Genomic DNA, 14969 nt, shown 5'->3' with positions numbered 1-14969 from the left:
AAAGAGGAAATTACACTGTAGCTGTGTGGGCTAATGAAATCAACCAGGAAAAAGCAGTAGATTTTAGGTTATCCCTTTGGATAATTCTTCCTGTGCGCCTTAATCTCACTGTTCTCCCCAGAGACACTTTAGCCCTTCATACCAAGTAGGAAACATTCAGATTGTCAATCAGCTCTCAGTTATTCAGGGTAATCCAAATAAAGTAAAGCGTGGAATAACACAAAGCCCACAGTGACTATCCAGTGAAGAAAAGTGTGTGCTCCTAGCAACTGCATAGTACAAGCTGAGATGGAAAATCCATACCACTGCTGTATAGTTGTAGCATCCCTTCACCAAGACCTATTCAATCTTCAAAACAGGTAAGCAGGACTTGACTATTTTGTGTGTTCATTTGTTTCGTCTGCACCACTTGTAGTAGAAAAACATTAACAGAAATGGCATGTCCCATTTTACTTAAAAGGTCAACTGTTATCAATTTTCATAGCACAAAAAAACCAAAGAGTTCCTGAGATGGATAAATATCAAAAATACAGCAGATTTGGTCATTTTCATAAATGGCCTTTTGGGAGTATATAAAACAACAGTGCTTCAAACATTATGCCAAAAGTAAAGATAACATAAATAGAAAAGGAGCAAAAAATACTACAGAAGAAGTTTCTCTCTGAGTTATTATGCCATCCTTATTCTACAGTGTCCACAAAGACAGATGAAAAATTATTTGTTTGAGTTGGGTTTGTTGTTTGTTTTTTTTCTCCCAAATGTACTTGGGGGACAAAAAAGAAAAAAAAATAAAACAAGCCTGTGCAGAGCTGTACCTACTCTCACCTGGGAGCTTACTTGCAGAGCAGACATGAACATTTCTCTTGCACAGGATGCTTGGAGGGGCAAGACCCGAAGCTGAGGCCAGGCAGGGAGTGCAGGTCCCTGTGGGTTCCCTCCAGAGGTAGTGGCAGGGATAGAGCCCTCCAGGGAATTCCACCTGACCCACCTCTTGCTTCCTTATGTGAAAGTGAGACGGACTAGCCTCTTTAACCTACATTTAGCCTTCGTAATTTCACCCCATCTCCTCTTCATTTTCCAAAGTGTCAGTGAAGATGCTGTAGTGCAGTTTTTAGAGAGATGAAAAGCTAATTTCTATTCAGAGTTCCTCAGCCCTTTCATCACAGATGAAGTTCCCTCGGTTTCTCAGCAGCTGATATTCCTGCATATCAGTCTGAGTTTGACTGAGTGGACAGCCCTTCTGCAGTACTCACTGCCTTAAAAGTATTTTAGCAAAGACAACTATTACCTGGGTCAGTCAAAAAGGCATCAGACACGTCAGAAAGTGTCAGGCTATGATCTCTGAAAAGAGTCCTACTTCTGACGACATCTATATGGCTCACACCACAGATAAATATCACGTGTGAATAATTCTGTCACCCCATTGACACATTCATCACCACTGTTGAAAAACAAAAAAAAAACCACAAAAAACAGTATTTTCCCCTGTATATCCTCCTTCCCTCCAAACTGATGAGGCTGTAAGAAACAAGCCACCCTCTTTGCCAACAATAACATATGTTTCTCATTATTTTGCTGCTTTTTAACCCTTTCTCCACCCTGCCTTGGCGCAAACCTGTACATTCTCTTAAATGCACAGATTTTCTAAAAATGTTCACTACACTTTTTTTAATGGTTCACTCAGTAGATACTACTCTGGGAAATAACAGTGCAAAAAATTAGCTTTTATGCACTTCGAAAATTGAATCTAATAAGCCTTTTAATCTTAAAATAGTTATAAGAAAACCAAGGCAGGTAAAATAGAATTGGAAGGCAATGACTGTGTGCTCTAATAAGCTACATGCTCTTTGTAAGCTCATTTAACATTTTTTTCTTGATTTTATCATCTAGAAAATGGAGGTTAAGATTTATGCTTTCCTTCCCCATACATTATAAACAACAACTACATTCACGGCACCTTACAAGTTCCGAGAAATATTTTTGAAAAGTACCAGTGAGTATCTCAAAGTTAAATACCAACTTCTTGGCTTCATGCTCAATCAAGCCTCTGTCTTTTTTATTTTCAGCCCTTCATATCTTAATGAGTTTTCGGAGGTAAAAAAAAGAACAGTTGGACTCAACAAAGAGGTTGAAACTGACCCTGTCTTTAGCTGCACATAAATTTAGAGCCATAGGAAAATGAGCCGTGGTTTGGATCTAAAAGAAAAACATTGAAGCCAGGCATTAATCAACATCTCACATGGAGTTCCAGCCTTATTTCATTTCTTCAGGTTTATTTATGGTTGGTTTTCATTAGTGATTTTTTTAATAAGAAAAATGAAAGGATTACTGCCTGAGACTTTGTGTCATTATAATGCTTTTGAGGACACCGAAATGTAAAATGAAAGTAAAAAAAACAAAATAAACAACAAAAAAACCAACAGCAACAAACCCTGGGTGTTTATGTAACAAAACAAACAAAAAAATCAACTAAATTTTAAAGTTCTGCATTAACTGCACCTCTTTTTGCCAATGTGTACCCATATAGATTTCAATTACAAAATTGTATACAGCTTTTCAAATACTAAATAGCATACACTTTTTCCTAATTTTCAGTGTTTATGCACTGAATTACGTAAAACTGCAGTGCACTGTTATTTTTACGCCCAAATAGATTCTATTTAAATCATTTATATGGAAAATAGAGAGTAAGGCATTTTACAAAGCATATTAGCCATCAATAGTAAAAATTTTCTGAAAAACAGAAGCCACCTATGCTTCTAGCTAAATTAACATCATAGTTAACTGCCTCATCTCCTACATGTCATGTCTGGAAGATAACAGTGACTTTCTGAACAGGTAAATGGGCTAAATAGTTACATGCTTCAGCCCTTTAAGTGAACATAACATATGCTGTGCTGACAGACAGAAAGAAATTGTATATGGTTCAGTCCACAATCTGATTACATGTTAAGCACCTCCCAAGAGGCACTCAGAATTACTCAGGATTGAATACAAGATGATTAAAATTCATACCATGGAGAGGAAAGACCTACATTTAAAAAATAAAAAATAAAAAAAACCAACCTCAGTCACCTCTGACTCCTATTACTGTAAAACTAATGGAATTCCTCCACAGGTTTCTCCGGAGGGACGCAAGAAAACTGCTGCCTTAAGAAAAATAAATACTCTTTTTTTGGAAAAAGAAGCAAACAAAAAACAATCTTCTAATAAATGAATGTCAAGGATGCAAGAAAGAAGGCTTCAATGTATCTCAGGTATGGACCTGAAGTGTTAAACAAACATAAAAGCACTGAAAAATTATTTTAAGTGAGTTATCTTACTGAGGTGAATAGTAATCCTGTTACATTATTCAAATGGAACAGGATTTTACCCTGCATGATCATGTAATTAAAGTGTCAGAATGCACACACCCAGGAGGACAGAGTTAATGCTGAACATGGAATTAACACTGGTATTTCATGACTCTTGAATGATTTGCCATGTAACCCTAACACTCCCTGAATGCCACCTTCCAAACAGAAATGCCTAGGGCTTTGTAAAATTGAATAGTGGTGGGGAGAAAATACTCCCTATTGTAGCTCCATTTGTCTGAGTGTTTCTGAAGCATTTTTATCTCACAGCCTTTAAATCTGAAGGAAAGTTCCTCATTCCTGGATGTGCAGTTAGACTGGCTAGACTGGCACCCTGCAAAGCATCCTGAGCATAAAGCAGTGCAGGGCTGATGTCCCCAGGAGCAGAGCACTCTTCTGAACACGAGGCAGAGTCTGGTTGCTGCTTCCACTTCACTCAGAGAGAGAAGTGAGTTATACCAGCTCTTTGCCTGCCATAGCTTCCTCACCGAGGGAAAACAAATCCAAACAACAAAAAAGCCACAAGGAAAAAAAAACACCAAACGCACCTAAACCCCAATCTTCTTATCCAAATCTCCGTCTTCTCAGTCCCTACATGCCTGCAAAGGATTTGAAACAAGAACAGCAATGTTTTTTAAGGGGAGAAGAGGGGGAGGAAGGAGACTGCTGCTCACTTCAGAGTGGTGCTACACATAATGTGTTAACATACAGAAAGAAAATCACTTCTTCACCTCTTAGCTCCCCTGCGTGGGAATGCAGCTTTGGTCATGATTGCACCTCAGGAGCCACACAGTAAAAAGCCTCTCCAGTGAGAAGGTTAGGAACTTGGTACAGCTTATCTTATAAGATGCTCAGCAAGGACTCTGTTTCCAGGAACATGAGCTTCCTTTTGCAAGTGCAAATTTTTATCTGCTTTTCCTACAAAGAGAATTGCTGGTACAAATGTGAGTTCTTGAGCCAACAATTCATACTGCTGACACAAACACAGCCTGGGCACAGGCTGTTTCAGAAAAAAAAAGTTTTCTTTTCAGAAGATATCTGCTTATGAATGCTAGGACTCCTATACAGGACAGGAAAGAGCAGACTGTGAAGCTAGAAATAACCACACACATGCAAATATCATGTACTCTAGCACTACCACAGCATCTTTGGCCATAACATTGCAACTGAATGACTATGAGAACTACTATAGATCAAAAACAGTCTTCGGTAGAGTATTTAAAGACACTTCTTTTCCAGGAGAGAAATTCTAATTTGTAAGCCACATTTCCTTTTTTATCACTAGGCAAGAATGCCAAATATGCCATTTTCCAGAGGCACAGGAGAAGCTCCCACATGAGAACAAATTTGCCTGAAAGATAACGCTTATAAAGCCAAGCAGCAGCTGCATGGCATCAGAAAGGAAACAGCTATATAACCTAAAACTTAAGAAAAACTTGCAGGAACGTTATAATAAGAGATGATATTTCTGATTCTAGCACATCTTTCTTAAGGGCTCAGTTGTGCAGAGAAGCACCTAAACCCAACAACCATACCTGTAATCATGACAGCAGTTCCCCACTTAACTTGATTATTCAGTTGGCATGATTAAATTCTAAGTGCTTAACTGTGTTAACACAAACATCAAGGTTTTTGTCTCATTAGGATGAATTAAGTAAGCTGAAATCCATTGCACTCATATTTGTAGCAGTGGATTTCAGATTACTTCATCTCCTTTTCTCTAAGTATGCCATGTTGCCAAAAGCTGTCACCCCTTGTTTCCTACGCATTGCTATATTTTAATGAGAAATTCTATTTATTGATTCTAATATTACATAGAAAAAAAGGGTTTTTCTTTCAATAAGCTGATTGCACATGAGTGTTACATGGAAATACAAGAGAGCTTTTTGTTTGTTTGTTTTTTCTTTCCTAATTGCTGAAGGAAGTGTGTTGCCCACCAGCACAAGGCAGCAAATGAGCAAAGGCTGGTTCACAGCTGTGCTCAGCGTGCTCCACGTGCAGCGACGGGCGCGCAAAAGGAGCCATTTGGGGATGCCCTGATGTAAGGGCTCACTCTGCGCTGGCCTGGTGCCCGTCAGAGGGCAGGTAAAGCCACAAAGCTGTACTTCGCATGGAGGGCAGTGAGGCCCCCAAGGTGCCAATCTGCCAGCTAGGCAACGTCAAAGCAAAGCCGTAATGCAGATATGCCCTCTTTTTCACTTGTCACACCCCCAAACGCCTGATTCTTTCTCTCGTGCCTTCAGTACCACTGATCTCTAGGGATCAAACACATAACACAGAACTTTTATTTTCTGATACTAGCTGTTGGCTCTTATAAAAGAATATTCATCATTATGTTTCTCTAATCCTATATGAAAAAAAAAGACATCTAATATTAGTAATCAAATGTTTTCTTTGTATCAATGGTGGTAAAACACTTCGTGATAAAAAGCTTTCATTATCGCACTCATTTAAAGAAGCATAGCTAATATGTAAAGCTCTTAAAGAAAACTGCAAGAGGAATCAGGAAAATAAGGTGTTGCTATTTCAAAGAGCTAAACATTTTTCTTTTTCGAACTACAAAACTTTGTCCCATTCTGGCTTAAGTCAACCATACTGACAGAATTACAATTTTCACGGTGCACCATATAAACACATCAAAAAGCAAGTATCTGCACTCTCCAAAGTTTGTTTAAATCCCCTACCTTTCCTACATAGAGTGGGTCTGTACCCATGTATTCTTCCAGCACAAAGAATTGATTCCACACCCAGCTGCGTTTGGTTCTTGTCCTCCCTGATTGAAAGTAGGGCTTTGACCTGGACCTTGAGAGCTCTGCTTGATTCATCCCAGAAAGACACAAGAAAAGAGCTAGTATCTGCAGAAAATGGCAGAACTCCACTTTGCCCAACTTCATCTTTCTTTTTTTTTTTTCCCCGTGAAAGAAAAAACCTTGACGAGAGCAGGCACAATTCCAGTTGTTTCAGCAGCTCTAGCCTCCGGCAGGGTGTCAGCTGGGAGTCCAGAGACAGTAATTTGCGGAGTGGTTGATTGGAAGAAGTCACCACTGCTGAACGGCCTTCACCAAAGAAATGGTATAATAGGTACCTATCCAGGAAAAAGACAAGAACTGTTGTCAGAACACTTTAAATTTTTTTTTGAAAGAATGCAAATTCTCTCTAGCTTTCACATAATGCACCAAAAATGTTTATTTATGATTTTTCGCATCATCAACACAGTTGAGTTTACATAATAAATCTCTTAGAGTTTAGAGCATGTTCCTTGGATGGCATTACTACTGCTGATACATCTATACTTATAGCTATAAACTTTTCTCGTTACCATTCTCTTAATGCACCAGTTTCCCCGGTTCATATACTCCAGCTTTTTCTTTTTAAAATAATCAAAGTAAGTGTAGTTATTTAGAGTTATTTGGTTTGATTTTTTCTCCTCTGTCTGCTACAGTCTGCTTTACTTGCCATTGCCATGACATAATTACAAACTAGCTACAGGCAGGAAGTTATACCAATGGCAAGGACATATGCCAGCTTAACTCTCTTACATATAACTGGAAAGGAAAATAAAAGAGTGTAAGAAAAATCGAAACAATTTGATTGATTCGCAGTCATATATGCCAGATGTTATGATTTGTTCTGATCTGAATCTGACCCACTAAAAAAAACTCAGTCTACCCGCTCATTTTTACTACATTCCTAAAGCAAATGTCAGACACGATAAGAAGCATGTTAGACTAGTTTATATACTTATAAACAAATACATTCAGAAAGATGAGAGGACAATGTGATTTTGTGTTTTCAATGAAACCCTGATTTAATGGTGAATGATTTCAATATTTTTTTTGTCCATCTTGGCCGTTTTTATTTCAAAATCTCAATCAATTAATAACTGGTAGAACTCACTAAAAAAAAAAACTACCAGAAAGCCCCAACCTTCAATACTTAAACGAGTCTTTTATCTGCCTTTTACAATTGTGAGCCTTCTCTGGCCAAGTAAAAATATATACTTAGTAAAATACTTTTAACAGTATAAGTTCTGTCAGTCAGAACCAGATGTAGCTTTGCCTTTCAGGGGAATCACCTCCATTAACCCCAGGTGAGAAATGTTCTCTCTGAAACAGGCATCCTCCTTGTCTGAGTGAGAAATGTGGCAGACGAGAAGAATTTAGCAAGTGCCAAACACTAGGTGAAAATGAGGATGAAATTAAAACAGATAACAAGGCATTCATTTGGAGTGAACTGCTGCTACTTAGCAAGCCATGGAAGAAAGAAGATTTCATCCTTTCTACATTTAATTAATCTAAAAAGGCTAGACATTAAATCACATACACATTAAATGCTCCAGATAGATTACCATTATATCCCTACCCACCACTATTAAAACTGAGTGAAATGTGATCTCTGCTGTTTTCAGTGTGTCAGGCTCTTTTAGCTGCAGAATGCCTATGCATCGTGCTGCCAAAGGTACCTAGAGGGCAGAAACACGAAACAAATGAAAAGCTCTTCTGATTACAGACTGTATTTAAAGCCTTTTTATAGTAATCCCTTCTGTGGTACTGCCCTGCACCAGAAAGGCTTTGCTTAGAGACTGGTGGGATAAACCACAAACCCACTGAGCATGTTTGCTAAGCAGTAGCAATTTGAAAGCTTCCATATGCGAAAATCCAGTGTCTCCCTAGAGGCAAAACAAAGAGAATAGGCAATGTCCTACCTAAAGACCCTGATTTCCAAAATGTGATGCTACAGTCATACAAGACATCTCTCCAACGTGGACCACGATTCTTTCCGTGGAGGCATTAACACGCAAGTGTCATCCTCACTAGCAGAGCATAGTTTAAAATGATTAATCCCAACTAATCATAGCTCAGTTTTGATCTGGCCCTTTGGGTAAATCATGACCATATGACATAGTAATGACTGAGAGGGCTGCCATGAGTGTTCGGGAGAGTAGCTATACCTCTTTGGTGACACATTCACTTCCTACTGCTCAGTTGAAATAAGTGTTTGTAGTAGAGAGTGTTTGTGCACCCTTTACTTTCCCTCTTTGTGTCTAAATTACATCAGGTTAGAGACATCTGATATTGATAAACTGTCAGTTTATTTCAAAGAGGCAGCAGATTGTTATTTAACAAAGATAAAAATATGAAATGGATTTTCTTAAGAAATGTCAGTAAAACATTTACAATATGTTAGAGTCTTTCCACCAAGCAGTTTGAAATGTCTTGTTCTTGCTCTGAACAGACATTTTCAAACCTAGAATTGCTCTAACCTTTATCTCGAACCGTGTTCTCTTATATCCTTTCTTTTACACCTGCAGGAAAGTATGAAAGCCACCATATGGAGTGCCATGGTCCCCAGCCACACACCACAGCACAGAACTAAAAAACGCACCCAAAATACCATCTGAAAAACAGTCCATATGCTAGACAGCACAATCTGATGAAAAGCAGAATACTCACACCCCCCGGGAAAAAAACAACAACATTGTTGTCGTTTACTCATTCTCAAATACTTTCTCCACACAGTCTCCAGAATTCCAATTATTTATATTCAGCTGCATGGCAGCACTTTCTGCTCTCAAATACTCTTCTCTCTCTTATTCCCATTCTTCAGGACAATTCTGCCTATTCCTCTTTGAGACCTTTAGGTTTTTATTTTTTCAGCACATTGCCTTTTGAATGTGATACTTCCTAAAGCAGAAGTTAAAGGGTCTGGTATTTAAAACTTTTTTCACTTTGGGGAATAATTATTTATTAAATTGCATTTAATTACCTTTCTTACTGATAATAGGTATACATACTTTTTTAATTACAAAAATGCCTAAAAATACTATATTTCTTTCCAAACATAGCTAGCACTTCAACATCACCTGTTTTATAAAGTCCATAAACATGAAATGCACAAGTCCAAATAAGCAACATCACAACATTCATAAAACTGAAAACTAAAGGGTGCTGTTGTGGTTTTTTTCCTTATGAAGGCATAACTTCAATGTTCAAGGTTGCATTTTGGCAGTAGATATGACTAACACTGACAGCAATAGAGTGAATGCATTGCTCTGATTCCAGTGCCTTCTCTGTCATCTGCATTTACAGGCTTGAGTGTGAAGTGAACGCAAAACTGACCTGCAACCATTTTGTATTTTGTGTTTAAAGATGTTCTTTTGTAAAATTGTATCATTTTCTGCACTAACAGAACTCAGAGGACACAGAACTGAGGAATATTTGCACTTGTAATTGATGTAATTAATTACCCTAGGACATAAGTGCACCTTTACATCTTATTTCTGGACCTCCAGAATGCCGCTCCCCTCTCCAAACAGGCAAAATGCAATTCATGTCTTCTCACTCACGCTTTGCCTACATGAAAAATAATTTAAGCTTTAAAAATGAAATTAATTTATCTGCTGGTATAGTTAAAGTATTAGGCTCTATCTTTCACATCTAGGCTTGCATTCCCTATTTACTTTGCATATAGTCCTGACAACCACAATATGAAAAGTCTATCGTGTAAAAATTGGTGCGTAATTCAAAGAGCATGTTATGTGATCTAGACTGTGCGCACAGCTTGTCTTCACAGAGCAGGAACATGCTGTCTGAGTGAAAAGCTGTAAGAAGCCATAAAAACACGTAAAAAGTATCCACTAAATATGTAATCTCTCATGTTTCTATTATTAAATAACTGGTTAATATATAAAACATCAGACTGAAGGATATACATTTGAAAAAAAATAATAACCTCCTTATTCAATATATACCATGAAACTTGCATTTCCACCCATCTGCTATATAGAAACTGAACTATATTTAAGCCACAGTCTAGTAGCAGAAGTGTTCTGGTGAACACTGCTAATCTGAAAAATGTTACTACTCTACTTCGCCAAAACAATCTGCTAGTGTCAAAATGACACCAGTATGCACTGTCTCCAAGGGGCAATCTTGATTTATTGAAAATATTCAGAACATGAATAAGATCCTCAGCTTTAAGGAAAAGTTCTCCTCACTGCAAGCAATTAAGGATAATTTACACCCACTGAAAATCTCTCTGAATATTTTGCTTTGCTCCATAATTTCTAAAACAACGCATCAAGACTAGTTCTCGCTGTTTGTGTACAGCAGTGAGCACCAGTAGATACGGACGAAACATGTCTTCAGTCTAGATACCTTCAAGGAAACCCTCTTTCCCCACCCCTGAGATTTCTCCATCCTTGTAGGGCTATTTGCTGAAGGCTGTTGAGATCATCTTCATACCACCTAACCTTTGCAGTCAAAATGTGAATTGCTGCAGACTTCCGCTCATACATTGCTACCCAGTGTCACAGTGTCAGCCTAATCAATGAATCATTTCCCATCAATCGCTTCAATGCAACAGGGAATTTTATCCTTCAACGTATATTGTCCTAAAGTCTCTTCAATCTGTAAAATTCTTCAGGAAGAAGGGGAAATCCAAAACCTTTTCTGCTACTAACCTCTACCATTCTGGAGTACATTTCTCTATTTTGAAATCTCGCTGTCAGCTCAAGGTATCTACTGAAGGTGTAACTGAAGAGTTTTCCTCTCCTATTGCCTTTCCCCTTCCTGTTCCCCCTCATTATTCGCCTCTCATCAGGTTGCTTCAGTTTTTGATACCATTGCAAAATTTACTGCATAAACCTGGACCTTACTGTCTCTGAAAGCGCAACCCAGGCAACACCTGATGGGAAATTCTGCTTTAACTTGGCCAATAGTGCACAGTTATCCCGTGTTTGTTTGGTTTTTTCTCTACTTTAGACTTTTGATAAAATATCACCGTGCCTGTTGAGATAATTCTGAGGGTGACTGTTGCCACTGGATCTTGAACCATGATCCCATAAACACAGTGGAATCAGCAGGTGAGCCCCCTGACAGATGAACTACCCTCACTGAAATATCTGTGTTTTGACATTCAGTTTTACAGTGTTCAGTGGAGAGGGTGTCACTTTCCGTGGCAGAGAAAAACTCCCCTTTGTTATGAGCCTGCAGCTCCTCTATGTCACATATCCTAAATATCATGTGAAACTCCTTCACAGGCACAGCAACTCTGTGATCCTTGAGACAAAGGGTTTACAGAAGATAACATGTCTAATTACGGTGTAGCTTGCAACGTCTAGTTATCACTTTTTTTCAGGGAAAGAAAAAAAGAAAAAGGAAAGGAAAGGGAAAAGGAGGGTGCTTTGTAGCAAGTGAGGTGGGGACCCTTCCATGAAATGACGCTCTGCGAGTCAAGGCAGTACGATGAAACCTATTAACTCCCTGTGTCAGATGACATTACAACTACAGACCACAACCTCCTGCCGCTAACTGGCCTAAATATTCACATGGGAGATCTGTAAATGTAGTGCACATCCTGCAGTCTGCATCTGGTTATCAAGCAAAAAACTATTACCGCTCCAAACATATGGCACTGTTACACTAAGCTGACTCTGATACCCTCTGACTCAGGTGAAAGGACCTGATGAGACAACAGAATGACACTAGGCATACTTCAATAAACGATACGGCTTCAAAAAAAATGGGTACAGAGATCTGAGCAACTGCTTTTGCTCTTTCATTCTGTTCTGCAGTTGACTGTAAGATTGTATGTGGCTAGAGTGCTAAGTTGTTTGGGTTGTTGGCAGGTTTCTTTCGGAAAAACTAGTTTCTAGCTAGAAAAACTAACAAAAGATTGTTTTTAATATAACTTTCTCCATGTGCAAGTGCTTTGTAATTTTTTTTTTCCACATTGCTCTGGTACATTTTACAGATCTAAGTTGCTGGAAAGGATTATGCTAATTTGATCGGTTATTGAAAATAAATGCTAGCAGTATTTGTATATCTGTGACCAATCAAGTCAAATATTTAGATCTCCACAAGCTCAATTCCTGCAGCCTCATTTAAGCTAAGGAACTTCACATAATACCTAGGGAGGAATTTCTTGCAGAACCACCAAATTCCCAGGGGAGGCACTCCTGCATTACTGCTTAGAGTTAAGCCTGATTTGACAGGAAGAACTAAAGTAACCATCATCTATTTCATGTACCCTTTGTCAGTTAGAATTTAATGATTTTAACTGCCATAAGAAAACAATACCCAGTAGTATCATGAAAGCGTATATGAAGGAGAAAAAAAAAATAGTGCATGATAAACTAAAGGAAACCAAACGGCTCAAGAAAGGCCTTCACTGAAGGACCACTGACCACATCAGAGTTTTAAGCCAATAGCCAAAAACATACACAGAAATATACACAGAAACTTACTAGTCAACCTGACTTCCAAGCAGCATATTCATCTGCAAACCATGTGAAGTTTAAAATACTTTCTATTTTCATTGCACACGAGAGTTAATTTGTGAGTTAAATGCCTTTCAGAAAAGGTTTATTCAGGTTTACAGCAAAGTAGGAGAGTAGAACAATCAAAGATTTTGCATTAATAATAATTTTCTTCAGTCAAGTCGCTGCTGAGGAAACAGAAAAATATGGACACAACATGCACACACACAGCTATACATGAAAAGGATAGTCAAAAATCTACAAGGATGCTATGACCATTAATCTCAACAGATAGTTCACAGATAATCTGTAGTTACAGAAATGCTTTACCATCACCGTTTGACATGGAAAGATAAGAATTCTTTGCTATGAAATCAATAGCAAATAATCAAGAGTGCTTTGCTATTAAATCAATAAAAGTAGACTTAACAGAGTTGTGAGGCTGTCATCTGACTCAACACAAATCTAATGACCTACATCAGCCTTTAATTACAGTAAATTCTCCCATTATAATGGTGAAATTTCCTCTGATTAAAACTGCAGTTTTTAATGGCTTTTGGCAAGAAAGTAGTCTGCATTACTGATGTTTGTATTTTTATTCACATTAACTCACACACACTTAAACATGCAGTGGTAGTTCAGATTATTACCTTTGATATTCCAAAATACTCCAGGTAGATTTTAATCTATATTAAGTACTCATACCCAAGATATTTCACACACTTAAGGTTAAAAGTTGTCAGTTTTAGCTCCTTCGCTGTTCTCTCTTTGCTGTGGATTTTACAGCAATTGGTTTTAAAATCTTACTTAGCCTTTGTGACCCTAAAGAAGTGTATTTAGACTAGATCCCCTGATAGTTGCAGGCTAGAGAGATAGAAAAGTGTGTACAAAGACTTTAAACTGGATGTCACATTTGGTCCCTAGATAGTTATTTTGGATTTGTATAGTGGATTTTTTGTTCTTTTTTCCCTCAATGATGATAATACACTCGTTGCACTGAAGTAGCTCTAATGAGGCACAGTCGCATTATTACTAAACATCCTGACATCACTTTTGCATCTTTTAAACTGTTATGATATTGCTAAGAACAAATGAGCATCATTTCCCCACTGATCTTATCTGTTGACCTGTAGTACCTTCAGAAGCTATATTCTAAGCAAACTTAATTTACTCATGCAACTTTCATGCTATTGCCCGTTTGAATAGCTCTTCTCTTGAGATTACATAGACTCATCTTTTTCAGAAGCAGACTAAGTATTTGGATTTGACCAGTAACAATTTGCTGCAAACTTCAAGTAGTGTAACAGAGGAACAATTAGTAAATGTAATGAAGGTAGAAAAGTCATCACACATCACTGTCAAGGAAAGACTGTTTCAGAAGCTGGCATTCCTAAGAGTTTGGCTTCTTTATGTATTTACTTATTTGTCCTGGAAGAGTGATTTATTTTCTGCAAAGCTGTACAGTCACCTATGTTTTAGCTGAAAAATGGCAAGACAGTATGTCTTGTTAGAGAGACTATAAAGTATATGCTGCCCTTTCAAGTCTCTGCTTTGACTTGAGAAGTTATCTATCAGAACACAAGATTTTATCCTTGCAATAGGAAAAGATTAAAGTATCAACATTTCAGTTCCCAGAATCAGAGTGGCTCACTAATCTCTGCCTCCCATCCCTCCCTAAATCCCCTGATTTGCCGGGGCAGACATCGTTCGCAGAATCCCGGCTCACCTGAACTACCTCACCTTTTGAGAGCACGAGTACAAAGGCTATATCTTATCTCCAAAAGGGATATTTTCCTCCATTTAGCAACTAGAAGTCTGAGGATCCAGACCACGAACCACTTGCTACCGGTGCACAGAACCTATTACAGGAAAGCAGGACATGTCCATGCGTGGAATATGTGGATAGACGGGGGGACGGGGCGGAGGGGGAAGGGTCAGTATCAGTCAAGCACTGCAGAGGTAGCCTTACCAGCTGAATACTAATAAAAGAAATAAGCTCCCATCACTTCAACATTTGCAAACTCTGGAACATGCTTGACGTAACAGGGGGAAAGCTCTGGGAAACAACTCAGGAAATCTCCTGGCCTCGGTAATCTTTTGCTCTGTAGCATCAGTGCTGGTCTCTGAGATCAAGCGAGAGAGCCGCTCTGCTGTGGCAGAAAGGACTGAGACACTCAGGACTTAGCGCTGCCTGCATTTTGCATAAGTCTGTGGTCCTCCCTTCCCCCACCCCACCTCCCCGCTTGTCTTTGAGACTTCTCCAAAGAGTCAGAGAGATGCTATTGTTCCCTCATTTTATTTCTTTTTTTTTTCAGAAGGTGCACACACGCCTGTGCACGTTAGTGCTGTTACTTCCC

General features: G+C 38.5%; 1 protein-coding gene across 1 annotated transcript in view; it reads right to left on the bottom strand.

Moving 5' to 3' along the window:
• Window positions 1–6438, bottom strand: part of CDH18 (cadherin 18, type 2) — a 64299-nt gene extending 57861 nt beyond the window's left edge. Inside the window, exon 1 of the mRNA XM_009868643.1 lies at window positions 6038–6438. Within this exon, the coding sequence (XP_009866945.1) occupies window positions 6038–6247 (210 nt within the window). The 5' untranslated portion in view covers window positions 6248–6438. The remainder of the gene's footprint in view (window positions 1–6037) is intronic.
• Between the last annotated feature and the right edge of the window lie 8531 nt (window positions 6439–14969).

This window comes from Apaloderma vittatum, unplaced genomic scaffold, assembly GCF_000703405.1.
Source record: "Apaloderma vittatum isolate BGI_N311 unplaced genomic scaffold, ASM70340v1 scaffold4784, whole genome shotgun sequence".
In the NCBI taxonomy this organism is placed as follows: Eukaryota; Metazoa; Chordata; class Aves; order Trogoniformes; family Trogonidae; genus Apaloderma; species Apaloderma vittatum.
Note: the sequence above shows the minus strand (reverse complement) of the source record. Positions and strands in the feature narration are given on the sequence as shown.